We start from the raw sequence: 24,991 nt of genomic DNA on the forward strand, positions 1-24,991 counted from the left end.
TTTTTTTAAGACATACTTTATATAGAGTTGGTTTCTATTGCCAATATTTGGGAGATTTTCTTGGGTTATACTGAGGATGGTAAATATTTTGGAATAGTTGAGCTGGAAGATATAAAGGATGGTTTCTATTGGAGGCTGGCTAATATGTAATATGTATGGCCAAATAAATGGGATGAAAAGGAAGACTTCAGTACAGAAATGGAATAGTTGAGATGAAAATTGATTGGAGCATGGATGATTGGAAGTGATTGTAATTCTGCAAGATATGTGGAGGACAGTAAAGGAAAAATAAAATAGTGAAAGGAAAAGAGACGAGTAATAAAGTCTAATATATGAGGCAAAATACATCAAAGTATCTGGAAACATTTTTTTTTTGTATATCCTAGAGGCAGTATTGGAGCTTCAGAAATATTGGTGTGATCATGATTTATAATGGTGGATTATTGAGAAAATAAGAAAGTTTCAAGGCAAGATGTTGCAAAGGAGGATTTTGAACTCAGACTGGTTATCATGTTGTGGCAAATGTAGCAAATGAAAATTTTGGAGATAAGGAGTGGAGGAGGTAACGCCAATTCCCTGTTTTACTATAGATAGTACTTTCAATAACTTTCCTTCTTCCTTTGACCTTCAAGTAATTTTTTTCTGGATACCAATCCAATTGCCATTTTAATCTCAAGCTCAAGTTGACAATACTGTCAGACTGCAATGTCTCTACTAATTTCTTTCATATTTTACCATCTTCAATTTCTTTTCTTATCCCTATTGTACATGGGGGGATACCATGTTTGAGTTTTCCGTGTCAAAAGCCAAGAAGCCTCACCTTTCAGTACCTTTGTTGTTTCTGTACAATATTATTTGCTCAACCTTTAGGTCTCTCCGCCATCACTTTTCTGAATCTATCCAATCATCGAAATTCTTTTTCTTTTACATAGCAATCTGCACTTTATAAGTGTATAGCCCTTCGTTTTTCTTCACAACCACTGATTGAGATTCTTCCCTTGAGTTGATCAAGCCTTTTCCTCACCCATCTAGGTAACAACAGAATGACGAGTAGTATTGAAATATGGTACTCATTATTGGATTAATAAAATTCAATCTTCCTCCTAAGTCGTCCTAACGACACTAACCTACTCTTTCATGCTGCTAATCTTACCTCAATCCTCTTAATCACATTATGCTGATCCTAACTACACTAACCTACTCTTCCATGCTGCCAATCTTACCTCAATCCTCTTAATCACACTATGCAGATTTTAACTACACTAACCTACTCTTCTATGCTGCTAATCTTACCTCAATCCTCTTAATCAAACTATCTCAATCCATTTGTCTTACCTTTATCTAAAGGCAGAGACAAGTATTTTATAGGCAATTTTCTATGGTGCTATCGTTTTCAGCATTTGACTTTTCCTTCACCAAACTGCTCTTATTTCAAAGCTACTATCACACTTGAGATTTCTTCAAACAAGTGCAGTGGTTACTTCTGAGTTTGAAGTTTGAACCCCTTTTCTTTTTCCCTTTTTTTCTTTAAAAATAAATAGAGAATTGTCAGCATGTTGTAGATTTAGCTTTCTGCTTTTTGTCATATACTCATGCCTATACATATCCTTGTTATATATTCCAATTCTCTTGCTTTGCACAAAGTTTTATTTAATCCATTATCCATCTCTAGGAAGAGCAAGTACAAAATGTGATCCTTGGTCTCCTTGCCTTAAATTGTTTTGATATCTAAGTTTTTTAATGATCCTAGACCCTCCTTTATTTTTATTGTTGCCATTCTGAAATAATTGCCATTGTAAACCACTAAATGCACCTTTCCCTAAACTCTCTTCATCTGTATTGTTCCTTCTGGTCTTTTCATAAGCCTCTTCCAAAATCTAATTTTAATACTATCTTTTTTTAAAATAATATGTCATGTGGAGAAAACATGCTTTCCAGAATAAATATGTCCTTTTGAAAGTGCTCTGTAATCCGTCTATCTTTTACTTGTTACCTTCCCTAAGCTGTTTGTGAACTTATATGGCTCCTGCTAAGCAGAATTATGGGTCTAAATGTTTCCACTCTTTCAGCTTTTGAAACATCTTCATTTTGTCCTTTTCTCACTATCTACAGAATTTTATAATATATAGAGGAGGACTCCATGATGAAACTTATCTAGTACAGGAGCCTTATCTTGCCTGCATCCATTTAATAAACTATTCTCTTACTTCTTGTTTCTGTTTATTCTTCCTTTTCCCGGCCATTTAGTTTTCAATCTTTTTCCCATAAATTATTCTTAATACCAACTTTTTGTTATGATCCACCTTTGATCGGCGATCAGAAGGTGTCTTCCTACTCCCACGAGCGATGCGAGTGCAAATATGATCTTTGATTCACGATCCAACCTCCTGTTTGGAAGCTAAGTCTACCGCGAATCTTCAAGGTTAAGAGGGTCATTGAGATTTAAATAATGGATCGAAATAATGTTTTGGTGTTTGATATCGGCTAGGATTGGTGAAGGTGGATTAATGGAGGTGTAAGGTAGGTCCGCTATTGCGCAAAGCAAGGAAGAGGATGGAGAAGGGGGTCGTTTCTCAAGGTCGAGAGGGATGACTAGACTGAAGGGGAAGGAGTTTGACCAACAATAGTGGTCGGCTAGATTGAGGGAAGGTTGAGGGAGAAGGAGAGAAGAGATAAAGGAGAAGAGTTAATTAATTCCAAAGATGCTTAATTAGGTGCGCATCACAATTACTTATAGGTGGCTTCCTACAACTCGGTTGGCTTGACTTACATTGTTTGGTCCAACTCCACTAACTAAAGACTCATAAGCAAGTAACATAACAAAAGACCATAAAATAAACACTTCAGGCGAGTCCTCTTCCGTCGGGCATTCGAACGACCTACGAAACCATTAGAACAGTCAAAACAGTCTTCTGTATGTGCGAACGCATACAGGCATTTGAAAGCCCCTTATTCTTTAGCAAACAAACAAATACTACTATCAAACCAAAGCAAGAAAGATAATGAGTGGCTAGGGAACTATATCATATCAGCTCAGCATGTTTCCTCCATCTTGTTCTCAAGGTGTGAAGTCGGGAAATTGTTCCATCATATTGGTCTCTAGCTCCCACGTTGCCTCGTCAGGTGATTTGCACCAATCTGGTCTTGTGCCATCGCCGTTGTCTAGCAAGAGCACCTGCATTGGTCGGTAACCTCTATGTCCTCTAAGGGCTCGGGCAGATCTATTCCCGTCACCTGATCATCTCCAATCCTTTCTCTCAATAACGAAACATGGAATACCGGATGAACCCTCGATCCCTTGGACAACTATAAGGGGTATGCAATCGGACCTATCCTCTCTAAGACCCAAAATGGCCCAAAATAGCAATGTGAGAGCTTTTGATTTTGAACTAGGTATAATGTCACCTGCCGATATGGTTGCACTTGGACAAACACCATGTCTCCCACCTCAAACTCATGTTCATGATGGCTGCGGTCGAAGACTTGTTTCATGCGATTTTAAGCAAGCTTCAAGTGTGCATGCAACTTCCTTGAGGTTTCATCCCGATCTATCAATGCTAAGCCACCGCCATCTGACCCGATGAAGATACTGAATCATAAATGCGCAATGTTGGTGCAGCTTATCCATAGACCGCCTCGAAAGGTATCATGCTAATGCTATTGTGATGGGCGGTGTTGTAGGACCAATTCTCCCATGGTAAGAACTTCAACCAACGGTTCGGTCGCTCCCCAACAAAGTATTGAAGATACTGCTCAATGTCATAATTTACCACCTCGGTTTGGCCATCAGTCTGTAGATGGTAGGCCGAGCTAAGTTCTAATCGTGTCCCCTACAACCTGAAAAACTTTGTCCAAAATTCGTTGATGAAGATACGATCATAGTCGGAGATAATATTGTGGGCCATGCCATGAAGCTTCGTGACGTCTCGAACAACGACCTCAGCCACTGACTTGGCCGAAAACAGGTGTGAAAGTGCTAAGAAATGAGCGTACTTGCTCAACCAATCAACCACCACAAATATGATTAAATAGCCACGTACTAGCGAATCACCCAATGGTGAAAAGGAATTAAATTTGAAGTATTCAATTTCAAAATAGAGTCTCAGAAAGGGTATTGATCGTAAAGGCTAGAAAAATTTTGATTGATGTTTAGGAGAAAGACATTTTGGCACCATAAGAGTCTTCTGGATCGAAGATATCTTACAAATTTACAAATGTTCTTGCTAGTTAATGGAAAAGAGTTATGATAAAAGGGATCAGCAGAATTGATTGCTTAGCTTCCTTATTGTTTCTTGTAGCAGTGGATAAGTCACAGAATAGTGCTGCAAAATCTGAAGAGTGTTATGCTTTGATTTCTTAAGATGCAGATGACACCCTCTTTATTTGGTTTGGCATAAGAACATGGAAGGAATCCAAATTGCTAATATCAACATTTAATTCTAGATTGAAGATAAACTTTGATGAGAGATCTCTTATAATTTGACTAATATGGATGACAATGGTCACAGAAGGGCCAAAAGATGGATTGTCCAACTACTGTCTGATTCTTTTTTTCTTTAGCCAAGAATTTGATGTTTGGCTTTTAGATGGCTGATGTCATGTGATATACTCATATAGAGTTTCATTTGTCTTGGGCCCTTACTATGATATAATCGCTACTTGTGCTCTAGATGATCCCACGTTGATTGGAAAAGGTTTGGATGATGATAATGCCATAATGATATGCCGCTGATGATGATGAATTATAAGATGAAAAGGCCTTCTTTGGGATAGTTCCTAGTTGGCTTTTTCAACACCAAAAAAAAAAAAAAAATCTGTAGATCAGATTGGCTATCACAAATCACAATTAGGAATGCTTGAAAAAAAGTTGGCTGAATGGAAGCAATTCATTCTCTTTTTAAGGGGATTGATGAGTGGCTTTTTCGTTTTTCTTCTGAAGTAGAAGGCAAAAACTTAGTGATGGGGAAATATATTCTCAATATAAGGAGTTGGGTTTGGCGGAGAAAGAGCTCTTTTGATGAAGTAGAGAAAGAAATAGGTGACCAAAGGTGGGAGGAAGCTTGAAAAAGGAGAGAAACAGAGAAAAGAGTAGGTAATGGATATAAGCATTCAGATGGTGCAAGGTGAAAGAAAAGAAGACCCAAATAGAAAGTCGGGAGAAGTTCTGATATATATGAGCAATAGAGAAGTTAAAGGTTTTTACAGAAGAAATTCAAATGAATGGGCTCTGGAAAGAGACAGGGATGGACAATCTTTTCAATCACACAGGATGGGAGGATTAGGGAGGAAGGGAACAAGGAAGCAAAAGAAAAAAATAGGAGAAAAGGATATGGTTCCTATTGGGGATCGAGTACTATGTGTGACCCAATTAAATGATATGAAAAGGAACATTTATGAACACAAATGGAATAGTCGACATGAAGATTGAAAGTGATTTTAAGACTACAAGATCTGCGGTGAACAGTAAAGGGAAACCAAAGTAATGGAAGGGAAAGAGACAATATAATAAAGAGAATATTATTGGGTTACGGAGAAAATAAGAAAAGGCATGATGTTTAAGGAGGACTTTGAGAGTTTGGTTAGAGCATCAAGGTTCGTAGTTTCGGTTTCAATCCCTGGAAGACATGAAACAAGTCGATCGGTTATGGCATTTCATTTTGGTGTTTCGGTCTCCTTTTTAAAATATTAAAAAACTCAATAAAATAAATCTTAAAAAATCAGAAAAAATAACATGATTATTTTTTGAAAATAACAAAAAATTTTGGGAAACATGAGAAAAAAAAGAAGAAAAGATATATTATAGAGAAAGATCACTGACACCACCGTGTAAATGTGGTCAATTTGAAACATGCAAATTAAGTTTTTGACTAGTGGTTAAAATAATTATTCTACAGTTCTGCATGTTAATTTTCATGTGATAAAACTTGAACTAATTTTGATGTTATGTTGTTACCAACTTACTATTGCTTATCTTTACAAAGGGGGTGATACAAATAAAAGAATTTGTTGTCATAAACAAGGAATAATTATTGGAACTGGTAACAAATATATTTAAATACTTCTTGTTTTCATTAACGAGGAAAGTTATTGCAATAGATTTGAATAAGTTTGTTGCCATTAATGAGCACCAATTAGTTCAATTTGAATAATAAATTTATATAAAGTTGTTATCATTAATACTGATATTTTCTAAGATGAAGTATGCAGATTTTGAAGAAGAAAATAGTGTTAATTTTTAGTTAACTCCTCTAAAGAAAAATAACCAAAAAGAAAAATTAATTACTTGCTCTAATTAATCAATCAATCTTAATGTTCCTGATATTTGAAATCAATAGCTAAAAATAAGCCTATATAGAAACAAATTTCATGATACAATTGCAACTCTCAATTCATATTAAATATATGGTTATGATCGTATAATCCATTTACACTAATTTAATAGCTTAATATCACCCATCCTAAGTCTGTCACATTTTCTTATCATACATGTCATACATATAATCCTGTCCTCTCAACTTCTAACATTACTAACTGCAATCCTACCATCACTCACGAACCCTTTTATCCAAAGTTCTGGCGCACTAACTTTAACAATGATAGCCTACTCTGTTAATTTACTGCACCACCGCTAAGACCATCATCGACAAAATCCTCACCCAGGTGCAAGCATCCTCAAAATAATTGATGTTTACTTTTATTTCACTCGTTTCAATCAAAATGATCTGAAACATGACCTAGACCAATAGGTTTCGTCCGACATTCATTGATTTTTCAATTTTTTAAACCAACAAGCTTCACTTGAAATGTTTCTTTTATGTAACATTTGTATGATTGAATCTGAACATCATAGTTTTTACAACCTCAATTTCTCTTTCAAGATATTTTCTGAGTTAGTTAAGATATTATATAAAATTATAGGGAAATAAGATCTCTTTGATGTAGGTTCTGATCTGACTAGCTTACAACAAAAGTCATGAATTCGGCATAAATCTTAAAGTTGATGGTTGATAGGTTTTCCACTGAAGCGCTATATGCATGTTTGAGCTCATTTCTTAGAAGAGTTGGCCAATTGTCCAATTTATATATGGGGCATTGCTAGTTCCTTTTGTCTAAGCTATGAATTTATGAACTCATTATCTATTTTAAAAAAAAATTATAGGCAAAGAAGGGATCAAATTGCAAATAGCTTTAAAGCGGTATTGATCACAAAATTGATGTTTTTAAGAGAACAAAAAGAAGATGGGCCAATTCCAGGCCCAATAGATAAAACCCCGTGGATAGCCCAGCAAATGGCTCTCAAAACGGCAAGTATGAAGCCGGTGCACTTGCATCCGCATATTGACACGTATCCTCACAGGTAAACAAGTTTTGTGTATCCAAACATCTGATCCTGAAAACCTGAGGTCCTGAGCAATATAAGTAAACATCGCTTCTCTCAAGCGACATCTAAAACCCTAGAATTTGGTCGCGCCGCATCCCGTGAGCACGCACCAAGCATCGCCATGGAGGCTGCTTCGAGGACGGTGAAGGACGTCTCTCCCCATGAGTTCGTGAAGGCTTACGCCGCCCACCTCAAGCGATCCGGAAAGGTAACGAGCACTCATCCTCTCTTCCATCAGCTTTTAGTGTTATATATAAGGTCAGTGTTCTTGTCGCTTCTATCCCGTTGATCTGTTGATGGGTTGCTACCTGGATTGTATGCATGATAAGTGATCGTTCGTTATAAGCATCAAAAACTATTATTTTGGTTCATTAAAATGCTATTTGTCTTTGCCTTTTCTCTCCGCGCATCAAAATTTGCATCATATGCTCTAGTATTGTGATGTAGTTCTACGCTTCTTCTGTTATTTAATTAGTAGTCCTAAATCTGGATACGTTCCTAAGATATTTTGTATACTCGAGCGCTCCAATTTATGTTGGATATTTTTTCCATGTGTTTTTTCATTGACGCATTTGGAGATCTTTTGCTACGCTATCATTTGGTATATAAATTTAGAGATCTTTACATATATACCTTTGGAAAAGTTTCGAAGTACCACGATTATTTAAAAAATCATGAACCTCCACAGTCGATCATAAATGTCATTAAATATGTAAGAAGAATTACATTTATTCTATTATATTTCTCAAACAATTATCCATTGGAAACTTGGTGACTCTGTTATATATATATATATGCCTCAAATATGACATAATTATCATTATAAGGGGGTTTATCCAGGATAAACTATGAGCGGTCAATTACTAGAGCTCCCTTTAATGGTGGCTCTTTATCGTAGCTTTCAGTTGGGATCAAGAAATTTGGGTCACCTATTTATCCCAACTTTCCAAATTACTGTTGCCCCTTTTGAAAAGCCAAATTATCAAATTATAAGGTGCTTATAATATACTTTTGTAGTAACCATAATGTATTAAAATATATTAGTGAATTGTAATGTGATTATAATGAAATTACCAAATTAGAATTTGATTATAATATAATTATTTAGAATATGTTTGTAGTGAAAATATTTTGATATGATATGTCCATTTATGATGCTATTTGTGAACGTATCTATATTATGTAAATTAGATGAATTGAGTCAAAAAAAATTTTGATAAAAAATTCTAAAATAATCATGATATGATAATATAATAGTAGTAAAATAAAATCACACTTCATATTTATTCTAAATCTATTTCCTACCTTTCTCATAAAAAAAAATAACATATATCTTTAATAGAACTAAGGCATACTATTCTTACAGAAAACAGGGCTTTGTGACCTAGATTAAAGAGTATTTAAACCAAGTACTAAAAATGAATAAATACTGGACTGATGGCATAAGTTCTTTTAGTTGCTAATTACCATCCCTCTATTTTTGAGTAGATGGAGCTTCCCCATTGGACGGACATTGTGAAGACTGGAAAATTTAAGGAGCTCGCTCCATACGACCCTGATTGGTATTACATTAGAGCAGGTATTGGCCCTTTACACTTGCAATTTAATAAAGTATGCAAGTTGACCTTTCTGGTATCTCTTTTGTCATTTGAACACGATGTACATCATAGAAAGTGCAATACAATTATTAAGTTGATCTTGCTGGTATTTGTCTTGAGCACTTTTTACTGTAGAACTGGTCACATATCTAATATGGCAATTCATTTTATAGCCTCGATGGCAAGGAAGATATATCTGAGGCAGGGCATTGGTGTTGGTGGATTTCAAAAGATTTACGGAGGACGCCAGAGAAATGGATCTCGCCCACCACACTTTTGCAAAAGCAGTGGATCTGTAGCTCGACACATTCTGCAACAGTTGCAGAAGATGAATATCGTCGATATTGATGCCAAAGGGTAAGATTGGGCTAACTAGTTACTGTTGTTCATTCATTGGAACTGAATGAGATATTCTTGATGGTTGTTGATAACATTGGTATGTACCTAATTTACAGCATTAATTAACAAGAGCATTCATTGCCATGATTCTTAAGTTTACTTTTCAGTGACTACATCTTAAGCTCTCTTTTGCCTTAACATTCATTGGTTCTGTCATTTGCTGAATCCTAATTAGATCCTTTTCAAGACTCTTCTTCAAATGATAAACTCACCATCATTTTCAACAATTCTTCCTATCGATCAAATTTTGTTTGCTCTTAGGTGATAAGTTAATAAAGTGCTAAACAATTAAATTCTGATATGCAACATTACCGTGGCTTAAAGAGGGTTGGATTAGAAATAAGTTTGATCATGAAAATCCCAATGGATTGGGTCTCATGTGCCAAAACTTAAGTGAAGCTACCTTTAATGCTTTATCTCACATTTATTGAACATCCATCTCTCTTTTCTTTTCTGCAGTGGAAGGATGATCACTTCACAGGGAAGGCGTGATCTGGATCAGGTTGCCGGAAGGGTCGTAGTTGCAGCTTGAGTAGATCCTAGGAGGATGTATTGTTTATCGGCCTTATAGCGATGTTTGTCTCTGGAATTCTCTGTCATTTTGACTGCTTTAGTTTGTACTGAATTTCTATGTTTTGAGAAGGTGATTTACGATGTGATGAACAAGTTCTGAGATTTAGTTTATTTTGTCTAGTTTTATGAGTAGTGCTCGTTTTCATTTGGTGCTATTGGGGGCAAGTTTGGCCTTTATAAATCCTGCACTTCGTATTGCCGGCTTTCTTTCCTTTTCAATACGGAAAGGAGTAAATTGAGATCTTAATGATTTACAATTTATAGATTTTGCACAAAAAATTTAAGATAGTTTTGAATCACTTCAAATAATTGACACGAAGATAAAAATGAATTTTTTTTAACTAAAAAAATATATTTTTAAAAGAGCACAATGGTTTCAGCAATTCATGAGTTTTAATAACAACAGTGGATAGTTATGATATTTAAAACATTTTGGGCGATAATTATTTTAAACTCTTAGCTGGTCTATCGGAGCTACAACGGATCAACTACCGGGTCCGCATCCATCTCCAACCCGCATACATCTCCGATTCGCGTCACGTCAAAAGGACGAGGGCCGACCCAACTCGGACTCATCTCCATTGTCACCAATCTCACTATCTCGGAGTTGTCACGAGGATGCACGCGCTACGACGAAAGATGCTTCCTTCGGGAGGTTGCGAGCCGAGGTTGAAGTCGTTCTTCTGCCGTCTTCTTCCCGCCGCGCAGGAGGAGACGACTCGGTTGAAGTTGAGGATATTTTAACACAAGAACCAAAAGAAAGGAGGTATTTGTGCCAAAGATCCCCGGAAAAGTAGGCATGTATGTTTGCGGGGTAACTCCTTATGATCTCAGCCATATCGGTCATGCTCGTGCCTACATCGTATATGACATCTTACTTCGGTAAATCCTCTGTTTATTTACTCACTGGTCCGTGATATTGTTCGCATTTATGATAAAAATCTCTCTATTTACAATTTGCATATGGACTAACATATGGGCATGCATGTACATTAGGGGTTAGTACTTAGTAATGGTTAAACACTTCCATGTTCTTGAGTATGATACTCGTAGTCTAAATAAACCATTTTCAACATTAAAATAAAAGGCATGTAAACCAACCCTATGATCACCGAGAGTCCAAATCCGAAGACATAACTGGATTTCGACTCATGTAGAGAAAGTTAGGATTACTATGGATCTCCAAAGTTAAGAATAAACTAGAGATCCAACGGTTTGATAGTAGAGTATTTTTGAGATTGAGATTAGATTTAAGATGGAGAACGAACCTATTGGAGTGGATCGTGGAAAGTGGAGGCTGAAAAAGCATGGTGGTGATCAGCTTAGGGTTACGACGGGGTAGAGGAGATGACAATGGTGGAAGTCGAGGTAATCGGTGGAAAAGGAATAGAGAAAAAAGTATGGTCGTTTCTTAGGGTCAAAGGGATGTGGCCAGACGAAGAGGAAGGCAACAATAAAGATCTTAGATGATAGCTAGGGTTTCAAATCTTGGAGGTAGTCGAACAAGTAGGAAGAAGATAATCTTGCAAATTAACTTCAATAATCCAAAATGAAAATTTAGGTGCAGACCATATCTATTTATAGATAGTTTCCTGACTTGACTAGACTTGGCAATATGATCGAACATACTCGAATCTTATTGCTTAACATAAGTAAAAATACTTAATTAAAATACCTAAATTAGAGTTCCTTGTCGTTGGGTGTTCGGAAGCTTATTTATTCTTCTATTCTCGGGAATTTGCATTCGAATGCCTGAAGGGCCGTTCGAATTCCTCAGTCTGAGATGGTTTCTTTCAACTGCTAAAATCTTTATTTTCTTCATAATCAACTCCTATCTAACTATTACAAGGTGATGGAGGATTTGATGATATATGGACTTTCTTGGTTCACTCCGGCAACATGACAAGTCACCTCTTTAATCTGGTGATGGAGAATTTGACAATACATTTCTCAAGTGAGAAGTATCCCTTAAAAGAAAATTAAGCTAATAGCAAATTAGCAATCCAGTAATACCATGGATGTTTATTGAAAGGAGGATTAGGTGCTCGGATTCTATTTTTTAAATTTATTTTTCACTTTTTAGTGGATAGTGTTCAGAATATCTGGTTTGAATGTTTTCCTTAGTAAAAAGACTCTTGCGTGGTTTAATTATTTCAATGATGCAATGAATTATTTAGTATAATTCACTGTTGGCAATAATTTTGAACCATAATCTTCTTTCACTTGCATTACATGGTTTAATTCGTGTGTCATTCTTTACTCTAATATGTAACGATCTTATCAGCAGTTATCTTAATTTTTTTTTTATGATTGAGCGATGAATAATAATTTTTTATTTATGATGACGCAGGTATTTGAGACATGTAGGATATGAAGTACGTTATGTACGGAATTTTACTGATATTGATGACAAAGTGAGTCTTTACTATTCTTTTGATGCAGCAGATTTCTATTTCTTATGCTGGTTGAACACAGTGTTATAAGAAGGAAAGGGGGGGCCCAAAGGGTGAGGGGTGGGCTAGGTAGTTCCCTCGGCGTCTACTTATATATGAGAAGTTATGTGATTATGTGATGATGCTTGCGTTCTGACTTGTTAAATTTGCTAAGCTAATTAATCTGTCGGATTTAAAGAATGGAGGAGGTAGACTGGCAGAAAAAGGGCCACATGAGGCCTGGGTACCATGAATATGCCTCGGTGGATGCCCAGAACTCCACACAGTTCAAATAAGCATATAAAATAAAATTCAAATTTAAAATCAGCACATAAAAAACTATTCTTTCTCTATCAGAATCCACAAATCTAGTAAAATTCCAAGGTCAACCAACAAACAGAAGCAAAATAAATATACAATGGTCCTCCTCTTAGTCCTCTAAGGTGGGTGCCTGGGCGGTAAGGCGTTCATTTTTAAACAATGACTAATGTCTAACTAGGAGTATCACAAATTTGAACCAGTAGGTCCAATATAGGAATTAGATTTACTTGATCGCCAAACCTTTTACTTTTCTGATTTTCTCATTAAATGTGCCAATTCCATGACTCGTAATGATGTTTACTAAATTCAACTTGAGCATTGCATAGCTCCAAATAACTGTTTTCTAAATAAGTAAATATTAGATTCTTGATAAGTTAACTCATGCTACTACTTGACATGGATGTATGCTTTTTTTTTATAGATAATTCTTCGTGCAAAAGAGCAAGGAGAGGAACCTTTGGCTTTTAGCAAAAGATTCTGTGAAGAATTTCATAAAGATATGGCGGATCTTCAATGCTTACCTCCAAGTGAAGAACCACGAGTTTCAGATAACATTGACCTGATCAAGGATATGATAACTCAGGTACTTGTTTATTCTTGCCAAAGGTTCTTTTTCTTCCTCTAGTAATCTAGAAAGCAGGCTTACTTGGTAATATGCATGATATGTCTACAAATTGGAACTGTTTGGCCTTTTACCTATATTTTTGTTGCTAATTAGCAAAAGTACACTCAAGTATTTGCTTATACACATGATCTAAATAAAGTTCAATACAAGCTAAAAATTCCTACCTTGAGGACCAACTGTCAGAGTTATACAGTACTATCCTGGCTCAGAGGTAAGGCTTCAGAAGATGATAGTATCACATGTTCAAGTGATTGCAATCTTACCCCATTTCCTTGGGAGACTATTTATGTCTCAAAGCCATGACCACTTGAGTGTCTGGATGGAAGCTTTACTGTCAAACTTAGTGATGCCTGCTTTTCTGAACTCTGGTTAGTGGTTGGTTATCCAAGGATGGTTCTAAATTACTTTGCCACAGGAAAATATGGCTTTTTGGTTTGACTATATCTCTTGGCTGCTGGATGTGCTCATCTACTATGTTGGAAGACAGGAGTAGGAGAAAGAGTCAAGATTTGTCACCTATAGATGAAGCTGTCGGTAAGGAAGCATTTCAAATTAGTCATAGTTGTCCAAAAGAACTTGTTGATACCGAACCACATCAATGATTTTCCTTGGCCGCAGACCTTTAGGACAAAAAGATATATGTGGTACAGATTCTGTGTTACAATGATCTCATATTCATAGGGTCATATAGTTGCTATGCATGTCCCTTAGTCTGTATTTCAAATTAAGAAACATTTTCAGTACTTCCATTGCTAGTAGTCGTATTGACTATTGAGGAACCTTGTTATTTTTGTGAAAAATGCTTAAGCTGTTCCAATCAAGTGATAGTTGATTCTTTCCCTTGTATTTCACCTTAAACTAGTTTCTGAATTTTCCTTCTGTGAGCTATCATATCTAGGCTGGTTTTCTGATTACATGCTACTGTTAGAACTTTTTATTGATATTATGGACTTTACATGGAAAACATTTACTACACATATGACAATCATAATTCTATTTCCTAATGTTCCCTTTCCTGTATAGATAATCAAGAATGGCTACACCTACACAATTGAGAAGGATGTATACTTCTCTGTCGATAAGTTCCCAAGTTATGGCAAATATTTTAATCTGAAGCGACAAAATGACCGGCCAGGTGCACGAGTTCCATATGATTCAAGGAAGCGGAATTCTTCAGACTTTGTATTGTGGAAAGTAAGAAATTTAGAAATATCCTTATTGGTGGCTATTATATTTATTTATTCCATGACTTCCTGTTGTGACTTTATTCTGATATTATGTGTTGAAATCGGATAAGTTTTTTAGTTTTTCTTTAATTAATATAGTCCGCAAAGCCTGATGAGCCTAGCTGGGATAGCCCTTGGGGTCCTGGAAGACCTGGATGGCATATTGAGTGCAGTGCGCTAAGTGTCCATTATTTATCATCCTCCTTTGATATTCATGGTGGAGGTAGGGATTTGATCTTCCCACATCATGAGAATGAGGTTACTCAAAGTTGTGCTGTGTGCACACAGAGCAACGTAAGCTATTGGATGCATAACGAATTCGTTATCGTGAACAACGAAAAAATATCCAAGTCAAAATGCAATGGTCCTACTATCCGTGAGGTTTGCATGCTTTATTTTTCTCATCTGCTTATCTAGTTTATAATATATTTTTGAGAATGATTTCATATATTCTTTACTGCTTTGTCTTATGTAGATTACCAAGAACTATCATCCATTAAGCTTGAGATACTTCTTGATGAGTAGCCACTATCGATCTCCAATAAATTATTGCTCCAAAAGATCACTAGAATCATCATCAGAAATAATTTTCTACATATACAAGGTAAAACGCATCTTATTATGATAAACATCTGTCTGATGATTAACAAGAATCTCTTTTTTAACCTGTGTATCGTAAGGTTATTAGGGGCATAGATAGTGTCTCATGCATGCCAAGTCACATTTTTTCCTTATGATTCAGACCCTTCAAGATTGTGAAGAGGCGTCGTCTCAATTTAGAGATGGAAGCTACAAAGGGTCTATCCCAAGTGACATTCAAAACTTGATTGATAGCTTCAGAGTTAATTTTGAGACTTCAATGTCAGATGACCTGAGAGTTCCTCAGTTTTTATGCAAAGATCTTATGGAACTATTGAGGATTATGAATATCATCTTGAAGAAGGTAATCTTTCTTTGACTCCTCGTCCAAGATGATGTTGTCTGTTTGCTTTATGTCGTAGGTCAAATGCAAAATATTCTGAAGTATTTACACTCACGCCCGTTTAAGGTTGCTGTTAGACCTGAAATGTTCAGCTTAAATTACTTGAGAGTGGTAAACTGCAATAATTATGACATGAGGAAATTCTTGATCAGCTGAATTATACTTACTCTGAGGTACAGATTTATGTGCAATTCTCATAACCAATTGACTCGTGGTATTTTTGTATAAGATCAGGCAATTAAATGAATTGTATAGACTGTGCCCGGTTCTGATATTACGCATAAGTCAATATGTTATCTTAGTTTTTGACGTGTTTCTTTTAACGTACACCGACAGAATTTCTCCGTACCATCTGTTGCAGCATTGAGAAAGGAAGTCCATAATCATCTTTGCATTTTAGGGCTGATGCCAACAACCACTTGTGAGGTATGGCAACAGGAAGTAAAGAACTCCTTTTCCATTTCTTCTGGAATTTCCATATACTTATAGTGTTTGTTTATTACAAAGATTTTGGAACAGCTGAAAGACAAAGCCTTAGTTAGGGCAGGTGTTACAGAGAAGCAAGTGATCCTCTTGATCGAAGAACGAAGAGCAGCGAGAGAAAATAAGGATTTCGCTAAATCTGACAAGATTCGACAAGAGCTAGATTCTTTAGGAATTAGTCTAATGGACGAATCAGGGAGGACTGTATGGAGACCTTCAATGGCAGATGGAATATAGGCAATTGTTCTAGATATTGGAGTTACTGTTCCATCTAGATTTAATTTATGGATGTCAATTGGTTTTCAGAGATCTGCAAGTAAAATTAATTTCGCTGCCAAAATAATGCTGATTTGTAATACCTGCCATATTTTTACTTTAGGCTGTAAGGATTACTTAAGTATTTTATATAATAGTTCATTTATTTATTACATATTCTTTCTTGGAGAGGCAAAATCTTGGATCAAATTAATGGCTAGGTAATGCATATTAAAAGCATCACAATGTCTGTTGGCATTTTATTCTGTCTCTCTCTCTCACTATAAGGGGAAACTTTCGTTGATAATTAGATTAATCACGAGCTGGTGGGGCTATAGGTTTGATAAGGGGTAATCTCTCCTTCAATATATGGATTAGATACTTATGTCAACTCTCTTAAGAAATAAAAACAATAAATTTAAGTCACATGTATATAGCTCTCCGATAAATTTATTTTATTATTACATATCAACTTTAGGAATCAAACTCATGGTTTCATTGTATCCATAGTTGTTGGGATTTTTTTTTTCTTACTTTTATTTTCTTTTTTGGTATAAGCTAGTTCGTGCACATGATGAAGAGCGACAATGACGTATCTACACTACATGCAATTTGTATGAGACATGCATGATCTGGGCTAATATCCATGAGTCAACGTATGCATGTATCATGTATGAGCACAAAGCATGCATGCATGCTGCATCATGTAACAGCGGATTGACACAAGGGGCAGCGTTGTGGTTTTTGTGAGTTACACGTTCAATTTCGAAGCGTCTGGATGGGAACATAGTACTTTGTTCTTTAGTAGGAAATGAAAAGGCTGACGTTACGTTCAGAATCACAAGAATACCACGCAACGCAAAATTGGTGATGTATCGGAGTCGAGATGGCATAACTGTTATTATCGGATGGACGGTGGCCATTATAGGAGAATCTACCCACACGCGCGGTGGCCGTTTTGGTTGTCCCGTCCACTGGGATCTGGGACCTCCTCCATAGTCGTCGTCGTCTTCTTCTTCTTCTTCACGCAGCCTCAAGCTTCTGATCTTCTTCTTCCTTCTCTAGATCATGGCATCTCTCTGCCTCAAGTTAGCAAGAAGAGCCCCTCCTCGCTTCGCGGGCGTCATCAACTCCTTGATCCCGCATTCAAGGTCAGTAACAAGTTCTCCGGCTGCCGTCGATCTCCCATTTCCAACAGCGTTCTTCCATTGGCGCCGCCGCCACCTAACTACCAATAGCACGGCGGAGGGTACGATCTAATCCTTCTTACTGCGTACTCTTGTTAATTTTTCTTAATTGCTACGTTCTAATTAACCTTGTTTCTCTGTTCATTCAAGTGTTCTTGGAGTATCCCAAACCCAGAGACAGAAGATTTGAGATGATGTACGTCGTTGGTGACATCAATGGAACAACGGAGGTGATGATCTTAACGGAGGAAGTTGGTAAAACTTGGGAACTCACTCACTCTATCAGCATCACTATACCCAAAAGCTCCAAAGTATTAGATTCTTGCAGTCCGAGCATACTCGTAGCTAGCGACGGCTGTAAGTTCTTTGCAATCCACACCAAGCACAAGGAGGATGAGCCGTGGTGCTCACCACGTATACCCTTTCCGGAGGGGTTTGACATCGACAAGCCTTACAAGGCTAATTTGTTACCCTACTCATATGGTTTCAAGATACTTCTCGTCCAGCAACTATCAGATTCTTTAGCATTCTGCCTTTATAATTCAGCAGATGAAATCAGCGAGTGGGCCAAAAGGAAAGCAATCCCATCTCCGTTTGGAAGCAGAGCATGCAGCATCACATCCAAGAACGCGTGCTCCCTGTGCCCACAAGAGTTCACATCGACCAAGACTGTTTACTTCTTCCTCGAGGACGGCTCTTCCAACACAGATCTACTCAAATACCAGGTTGAGAGCGAAGAGTACGACTTCTTTACGTATCCTCTCGATGAAAGTTTAACGAGATTAAACGGTTGTATCTGGGAATCGGCAAGTGGTAACTTGTATGTGGCTAGTGTATCAAAGCACAGACATGCTGTGAAGGCATTGGTTTGCCATGAGTGGGTGGAGGTTTACTATTGCCCCGTTCATCATCTACTAGCAGACTGCATGCTCCGCAACATCAAGAGGAATGTCAAGGTACACCCGTTCGCCATGAGTACGGAGCATTGCCTCCTCTACTCCAGAGCTGGAACGGACGTCATAGTGCACGGCCTTTACGGACATGGTCATGTCCAGTGGGCTCTTGGTTTGGTCAAGTCCCAGGAGAACATCTTATACCTTTACGGACATGGTCATGTCCAGTGGGCTCCAAGGACCAGGTAAAAAAATTTCTTTTTGCTACTATTGAATTTTAATTTAAGAAATTTATTAAAAACACCACGCTGTGTTTGCTTTAAGAAATTTATTATCATTCGTAGCGTCATACCCTACTATATAGATGAGCAAAATTACATATATATATATATATATATATATGCCTTTATTGTCCTTCTTCAATGGCAATTATAAAATTCCTTTTGTGGACCGAGCATTAACGGATAAAAACAGCGGCAAACTATTTTTCTGAAAAGAAAATTAACTTTATAGTCTGTCTTGTCTAGGGCTATCAAAATAATAAAGCTAGCTAGTGCTCGGCTCAATAAGACTTAATTAAGTTCGGCTTGAAAATAAGTTAATTCGAGCTTGACCTTCAAAATAGCCTTAAAAATATATTGAATAAGCTCGCTCAATAAAGCTCAAATAATATTTTCTACACTATATTATAATTTTATTAATATTATTATATTTATTTAAGTGAATTATTATGCACTCTGGTTTTATAGAGCTTAATTCTAAAATATAATTATATTAGTTTGTATTTTTTTAATTGTCTTTATTTTAAGTTAGATCCAAATCTAAATTAAGCTTAAAATAATTTGAGCTTGATTAGGCTTAAAATTTGGCTTGAAATTATTTATTGATTTGCTCGTTTGGGCTCGAACTTAAAATTAACTCAAAGTGGCTCAATTTAAAATAATTTAAATTCAAATTTAATCATAAAATAGTAATTTAAGAACTGGCGTGGAACAAGCTCGCTCAACTACACCCCTTAGTCTTGTTGGTTCATTTTTAATAAAAAAAATATTGACTTATTTCACTTAAAATCCTGATTATTAGCTATTTATAAATTGAGTCGTGGCTTTTTTTTTTCTCTCAATCAATTTCAGTCGGTTTTGATTTTAATTTCATTGCGTTTTCAACTTCTTCCGATAAATATTCTTCTTTTATCTTATTTTTCAATGTATCAAACATAATTTAATAACATTTAAATAGTGAGGTTGATATTGAGTTAGTTACTATAGTTGTTTTGATTGGATTCTAGTTTCGAGAGGCAATTTCAAATCGGATAAGTTAGAACATGAAACAATTTAAGTGAAACGTGTCGATTTCATTAGAAATTTCAAACCATGATTAATATAATATTTATTAAATTTTAGGTGAAAATATTATTTGCAACCCTTTGGTTAGGACAAAATTTATAGTGTTCCCCCGTAAACTTTCTTTAGGCTATGTTCAAAAATAACGGTGGAAAAGACTTAATTATTTTAATTTTTAATATTAGAAGAAGATAGCTAAAACTAGTATTAGCTATTCTAATATTTAGTTTAATATTAGTATAAAAATTATTTGATGTGATATAAAGTTAATATTAAAATATTAAAGAATAATGAAATTATATTGAAGCATTATACCGGTATATAGGGTTATAACCCCGCACTCAGGTATGCGAGGTAATATCATTACTATGGGGTATATGGGGGTTATAACCCTACATTCAAGTGTGCGGGCTAATACCTCACATTGTGCACGGTGATAACCCTGCACTATGTGAGTATACATGACTATCTTTTGAGAGGCAAAGAGAGGAGATAGCAACCGTAGCTAATATGACTAGTAATTTATATTGTTATCTTAAAGGGTAAAATGATAATCTTGGGTTATCAATAAATAGTTTTTAGAAAGTTGTATGGAATAAGATGAGAGAGAATGTTAAATTACTATACTTAAATAAGGTAAGACATTTAGTTACTACCCCAAAATAAGAAGGCTTATTTTAAAACAAGTCTATTCATATTTCACAAGTGAACGGAGGCTTAATCTTAATCTTTCTCAATTTTGCATTATAGGGATTATAAAATATTCCCAAACAAGATAATATAAGGGACAAATTATCAATTGTATAACAATTTTAATATAAAATTATTTTTACCTTTAATGTGGATAGAAAAATTAATAATTTCACATAAATTAAAAATATATATGGGGTTAAGTGATATAAATAAAAGTTAAGGGAGATACTTAAAATTTGACCTAATTATTAGGTAATAAAATATATTTTATCCTAAATTTTACATCTTTAATATTTATGACCAAAATGTAATAAACTACCGTATTTAGGCATGTTAATTTTTGTTGGATTGTAAATTTTAGTGTTAGTGGAGCGAGTCGAGGATAAACCCGGCCCTAACCCAATTGTTCTATGAGTCAATGGGTCAAGCTACTGAGCTACAAGTACATAGGGTGAACTTGGGCTTAAAGAAAGATAATTACTATGAGCCGGGTTAGCCTTGGGCCTACCTATATTGGTAGGCTTGAAGATAGCACGACCTGAACTCGACCTGAAGATTGCTCCAATCTTTGACCTAATCATTGGGCCTGTACCTACCCAAGCTCGGCTCAAACCTGCCCATGTTTAACTAGGCTAAACTCGGCCCAAGTCTAATATGTTAACTTTCTTATTTACATAATTTTTTTAGTCTCTAGTTGAATATTTAGTTAATTGTGCACCACTATATAAATATATTTATATAAAAGCTAACTAAAGTGCATTTGTGAAAGGCTCATTACAATTGGCCCATTATGATATATGATATTTTTATAATCCGACTCGTTAAATCCAGCCCGAGTTCTATATCTCATAGGCTGGTGGGCTGTACCATACTATAATATTATCATACGGTAGTTTCAACGTATTATTTAACCATACTCTCCTATTTTTTATTTTAAGCTCAATCATAATTATTAAATGTGCAGAATCGATAAGCTACTGAGTATCTAAAGAAGCACCCACACATATCTAAATGGGTTAGCCCGAATCTCTACCAAACTTTTGAGGGGTATAAGTTGTAAAGACAGATTTTGAAGATAAAAAAAATGCTTTTCCATAACTTTCAAATATTCTATAAAGACATCATGTTTGAAGATGTATGAATTTTTGGAGATGTGATCAATCTTGACCTCCGAAGCTGCCAATTTTTATGGATAGAACCGGAGGTGATCATTTGAGGGGTCGAGCCAATTGGACTGGACACTGTGTTTGACAACCCTCCTGTTAGTGGGTCAGACTAGGCTAGAATAGTCTAGCCCATTTATCGCCCATCGGCCCGTGAGAGAGCAAGTTGGCTAGGCCTAGCTCCGCCTCCTTCTTCTCTCATTGCAACTTCTTCTACCATCCAGCAATAGGGTATTGATGCGAATGACTAGCTCTGCAGCAATGACCAATAGGCTCTGACAACCGATGGCACCCACCCAAATATCCCTGGCTTGTCGAAGTCAAACATCTCATTCTCCTCTTTGACTCTATTTATACAACCCAATTGATTGAAATAAACTGATCTCAAGCTACACGACGGCACCCACGCAAATAACGTTGCATGATATGACGATCAAGCTAGTCTTCTAGGGCAGCTGACCGAGCTCCTCCTTGAGTTGTGACTCGCTGATGAGGTCATGTTTGAGTACCCGGACCGAGGCATATTCGTGAGAACAAGGTATCAATGTGGTCCTCAAAGAAGAATCCGAGCGCAAGACACTCGTAATGGTGTGCTTCGCCAACAAGTAGCGATCCATCGAAGCCACAGTCTCCTCCCTGGAGCAAAAAAGCTCATGGGCTGCCTCTACGAGTCTCTCCTCTAGCTTTCTCACTATAGTGGCCCCTCCATGACTTCACGCCATGTAGCTTGCTGAAGATAGATAGATGGCTGCGTTGACGTCGTTGTGACCCCGAAAAAAGCCTCCTCACCGACTGCTCACCCTAAACCCTCAGGCTCTGGTTGGAAGAAGTCTAGAAGATATTAGAATCTAATATATTTTACTATTTTAAGATATTATTCGTAGAAACAGTTAATTAGATAACTATATAAGCATATACTCAAATCATTCTAGACCATCAGATATTTGATGGAAACCATTAGTGTGATCTGATGGTCTAGAATCACTAATTTGGGTGACTAGTGGAGTATTCCGAACGAGTGAGCTTTCGTGCAGGCTAATAGCCAGGCTGACGGGCGAGCTTTCGGACCAGGCTAGGCGGGCATAAGCTGGCTGAGCCATATGAACAGGTCTAGATAGAACTTGGCTTCTTCGGACATGATTGTGATGCCTTGGTGTCTTGCTGATTCCGAGCATATATGATAGATATACATGTCATCCATTTTTTTTTCTTAAAGAAAATATACGTGTCATCCATTGTTATCAGCTTTTCCAACCTCTGTAACCACTGATTTATAAAGATCAGGTTTAGTAGTTTTGTCGATCCATATACCTTTATGGAAGGTGATTAGAATCTGTAGGTCACTTGATTAAATTGTCAAATCATGCATGGAGATTATATGAAAACTATGTCCTTGATCTTGATTTTCTCAAAGAGAATGACCGATGTTCTAGATTTGAAGAGTGAGTACTTTTATTGTTGGGACATCATACATTTTGATCTAACTGTTTGGATTTCTGTACAAGTATCAAATTTTCAATTGCAAAGTTTGTTCTCTTGGAAATTGTACTGTGGATGGGTTGCTTGTTTCTTTGGAATTGACCGATGTTCCTGGTTTCTTTATCTTCATCGTCATTGTTCATGTACGCCTTTATAGATCTGGTCAATTTTATATTTTAAAGGCTGTAATTTAATATATTTGAGCCGTTTTTATAAATTATGTGCTAGAGAAAGATTCTACTCCTTGTTTTTTTCATTTGTCTAAATTGACTCTGGGTTCATTCCTCTTTTTTATTAAATGTTCAGAAGATCTCTTAGGTTATCCTTTAAACCCAATAGAACAACACATAATGCCATTTTTCAATATATATAGTTTCAAAACCTAACTTCTAAAATACCAAAATCGTCCGTGACACTTTACCATCGTTTATACTTCATAGCTCGTCCTTATCGTATTTCTTCTCCTCAAAGAAAAGAAAAACCATTGGGAAAAAAAGTTTTTTTTTTTCCATCTTATAAAAATAAAATCTCTCTTTACATTTTTCTTCATAATTTTTTTTAGAGAGTAAGAGCAATCTAGATAGAGATTGTGACAGAGCACCGACGACAACCTTCACTTTAAGCAAGAATAGTATGGTTGAGAAGGAAAACCTAGAAGGAGATTTTGGTGAGTTTTCTTTAGTGAATAGGAGGGTTTTCATTGATGAATGGAGGTGGAAACTTAGAGAAATATTTGTAAGAATTTTCTTTAGTGAGTGGGAAGAGCATGATTAGGAGAAAACCTAAAGGAAGTTTTGGGAGGATGTTGTTTTTACTTTAGTGAACTAGTCAGGTTTTTATTGATGGATATGAATAACAAAGTGTATATTAGTAATTTGAGTATTGTGGATTAATTTAATCTGAAGGATTTTTAGTCTTTGCAATGAAAACTAATGCCAAAGGATTTAGTAGATAGTAAATATAAAAAATTAGGGACTGATTTAGATAGCAAAAGAAAAAAAGTGTGGTCGAAATAAAATTTTCCGTTAAATATTTATCCAGACCAAGTTTATTGCTACTAAGTGTAATTCTTTTTGTTTTCATTTCTCCAGCTTTGTTTCAGATCATAAGGACTGCCACAGGCGGCGGGATGGCTTGAATGCAAATTGATAAAGGCTCTTTTAGAAGTGACACTGAAAGTTTGTATGTTAGGAGACGTTAAGACGGAGGAGGAAGCATTCTAATGCCATGATGTTACTTTTAAAGAAAATTTATGTGGACTAGCAAAGTAGCAGTCTTTACTTCTGGACTCTAATTCAGTTGTAATGGCCTTAATTTGCACTTGTTCTTACTCCCACTTAGTTACATAAGTGCATCTTCTATGATTCTGAGGAATGACTACTGTCTTTTGCAGTGCAGTTGTTGCATTAGACAGACATTCTAATGATCATTACTTTGTTCTGAATGCTTGGTTCCTCTTTGACATTACTTTCTAGTGACAGAGATCAAGATGTCCAGGTTTCACGTGCTCATATTTGTGATCAGACGTATGTGCATTTGCTGATTGACACGTATTACAACTAATTTCATTCTCTTTGCAGAAGAAAATCTTCTTCTATAATGTTAAGTGCATTTTTGTGATAAAATTAGTCTGTCAACGAAAATATATTTGGATAAATAAGAACTACACAGACAGTGAAGACACTTTATTCTGTGTTACTTGATCTCATATTGAACCTAGTTGCATACATATAACTCAATTCATTTTTTGGCTGGAAATCAGAGAGACGTCAAAAGAAAGGAGACCTTTACCTTCTTTTTTTGTTTCAGACGAAGTGGGGACTATGGCCCCAATTATAATGATGACAAAAAAAAGAGACTGTAAGGATCATGAAACTAATAATAATCCCTGTACTTTCATGAAAGTACCAATAGTCCCAAGAATTGACATCTAGTTAATTACCTGCAAGGTAAAGATT

The 24,991-nt window shown here is 36.1% G+C and overlaps 3 protein-coding genes across 3 annotated transcripts; all 3 read left to right on the forward strand.

Moving 5' to 3' along the window:
- The first annotated feature begins 7,407 nt into the window (after positions 1-7,407).
- On the forward strand, positions 7,408-10,083 carry LOC140796655 (small ribosomal subunit protein eS19-like). The gene is made up of 4 exons (XM_073149727.1): positions 7,408-7,589; positions 8,870-8,960; positions 9,153-9,336; positions 9,838-10,083. The coding sequence occupies exons 1-4, from the start codon at positions 7,503-7,505 to the stop codon at positions 9,908-9,910; spliced, it is 435 nt and encodes a 144-aa protein (XP_073005828.1). The 5' UTR covers positions 7,408-7,502; the 3' UTR covers positions 9,911-10,083.
- A 208-nt stretch (positions 10,084-10,291) lies between these two features.
- LOC140796654 (cysteine--tRNA ligase, chloroplastic/mitochondrial-like) lies at positions 10,292-16,342 on the forward strand. The gene is made up of 9 exons (XM_073149726.1): positions 10,292-10,833; positions 12,302-12,365; positions 13,126-13,287; positions 14,353-14,523; positions 14,655-14,936; positions 15,031-15,159; positions 15,298-15,498; positions 15,874-15,963; positions 16,045-16,342. The coding sequence occupies exons 1-9, from the start codon at positions 10,751-10,753 to the stop codon at positions 16,255-16,257; spliced, it is 1,395 nt and encodes a 464-aa protein (XP_073005827.1). The 5' UTR covers positions 10,292-10,750; the 3' UTR covers positions 16,258-16,342.
- A 1,001-nt stretch (positions 16,343-17,343) lies between these two features.
- LOC140796455 (uncharacterized) lies at positions 17,344-24,399 on the forward strand. The gene is made up of 3 exons (XM_073149490.1): positions 17,344-17,524; positions 17,613-18,600; positions 24,125-24,399. The coding sequence occupies exons 1-3, from the start codon at positions 17,344-17,346 to the stop codon at positions 24,180-24,182; spliced, it is 1,227 nt and encodes a 408-aa protein (XP_073005591.1). The 3' UTR covers positions 24,183-24,399.
- The last annotated feature ends 592 nt before the right edge of the window (positions 24,400-24,991 follow it).

This window comes from Typha latifolia, chromosome 10, assembly GCF_019914945.1.
Source record: "Typha latifolia isolate L0001 chromosome 10, TyphaL0001v2, whole genome shotgun sequence".
NCBI lineage: Eukaryota > Viridiplantae > Streptophyta > Magnoliopsida > Poales > Typhaceae > Typha > Typha latifolia.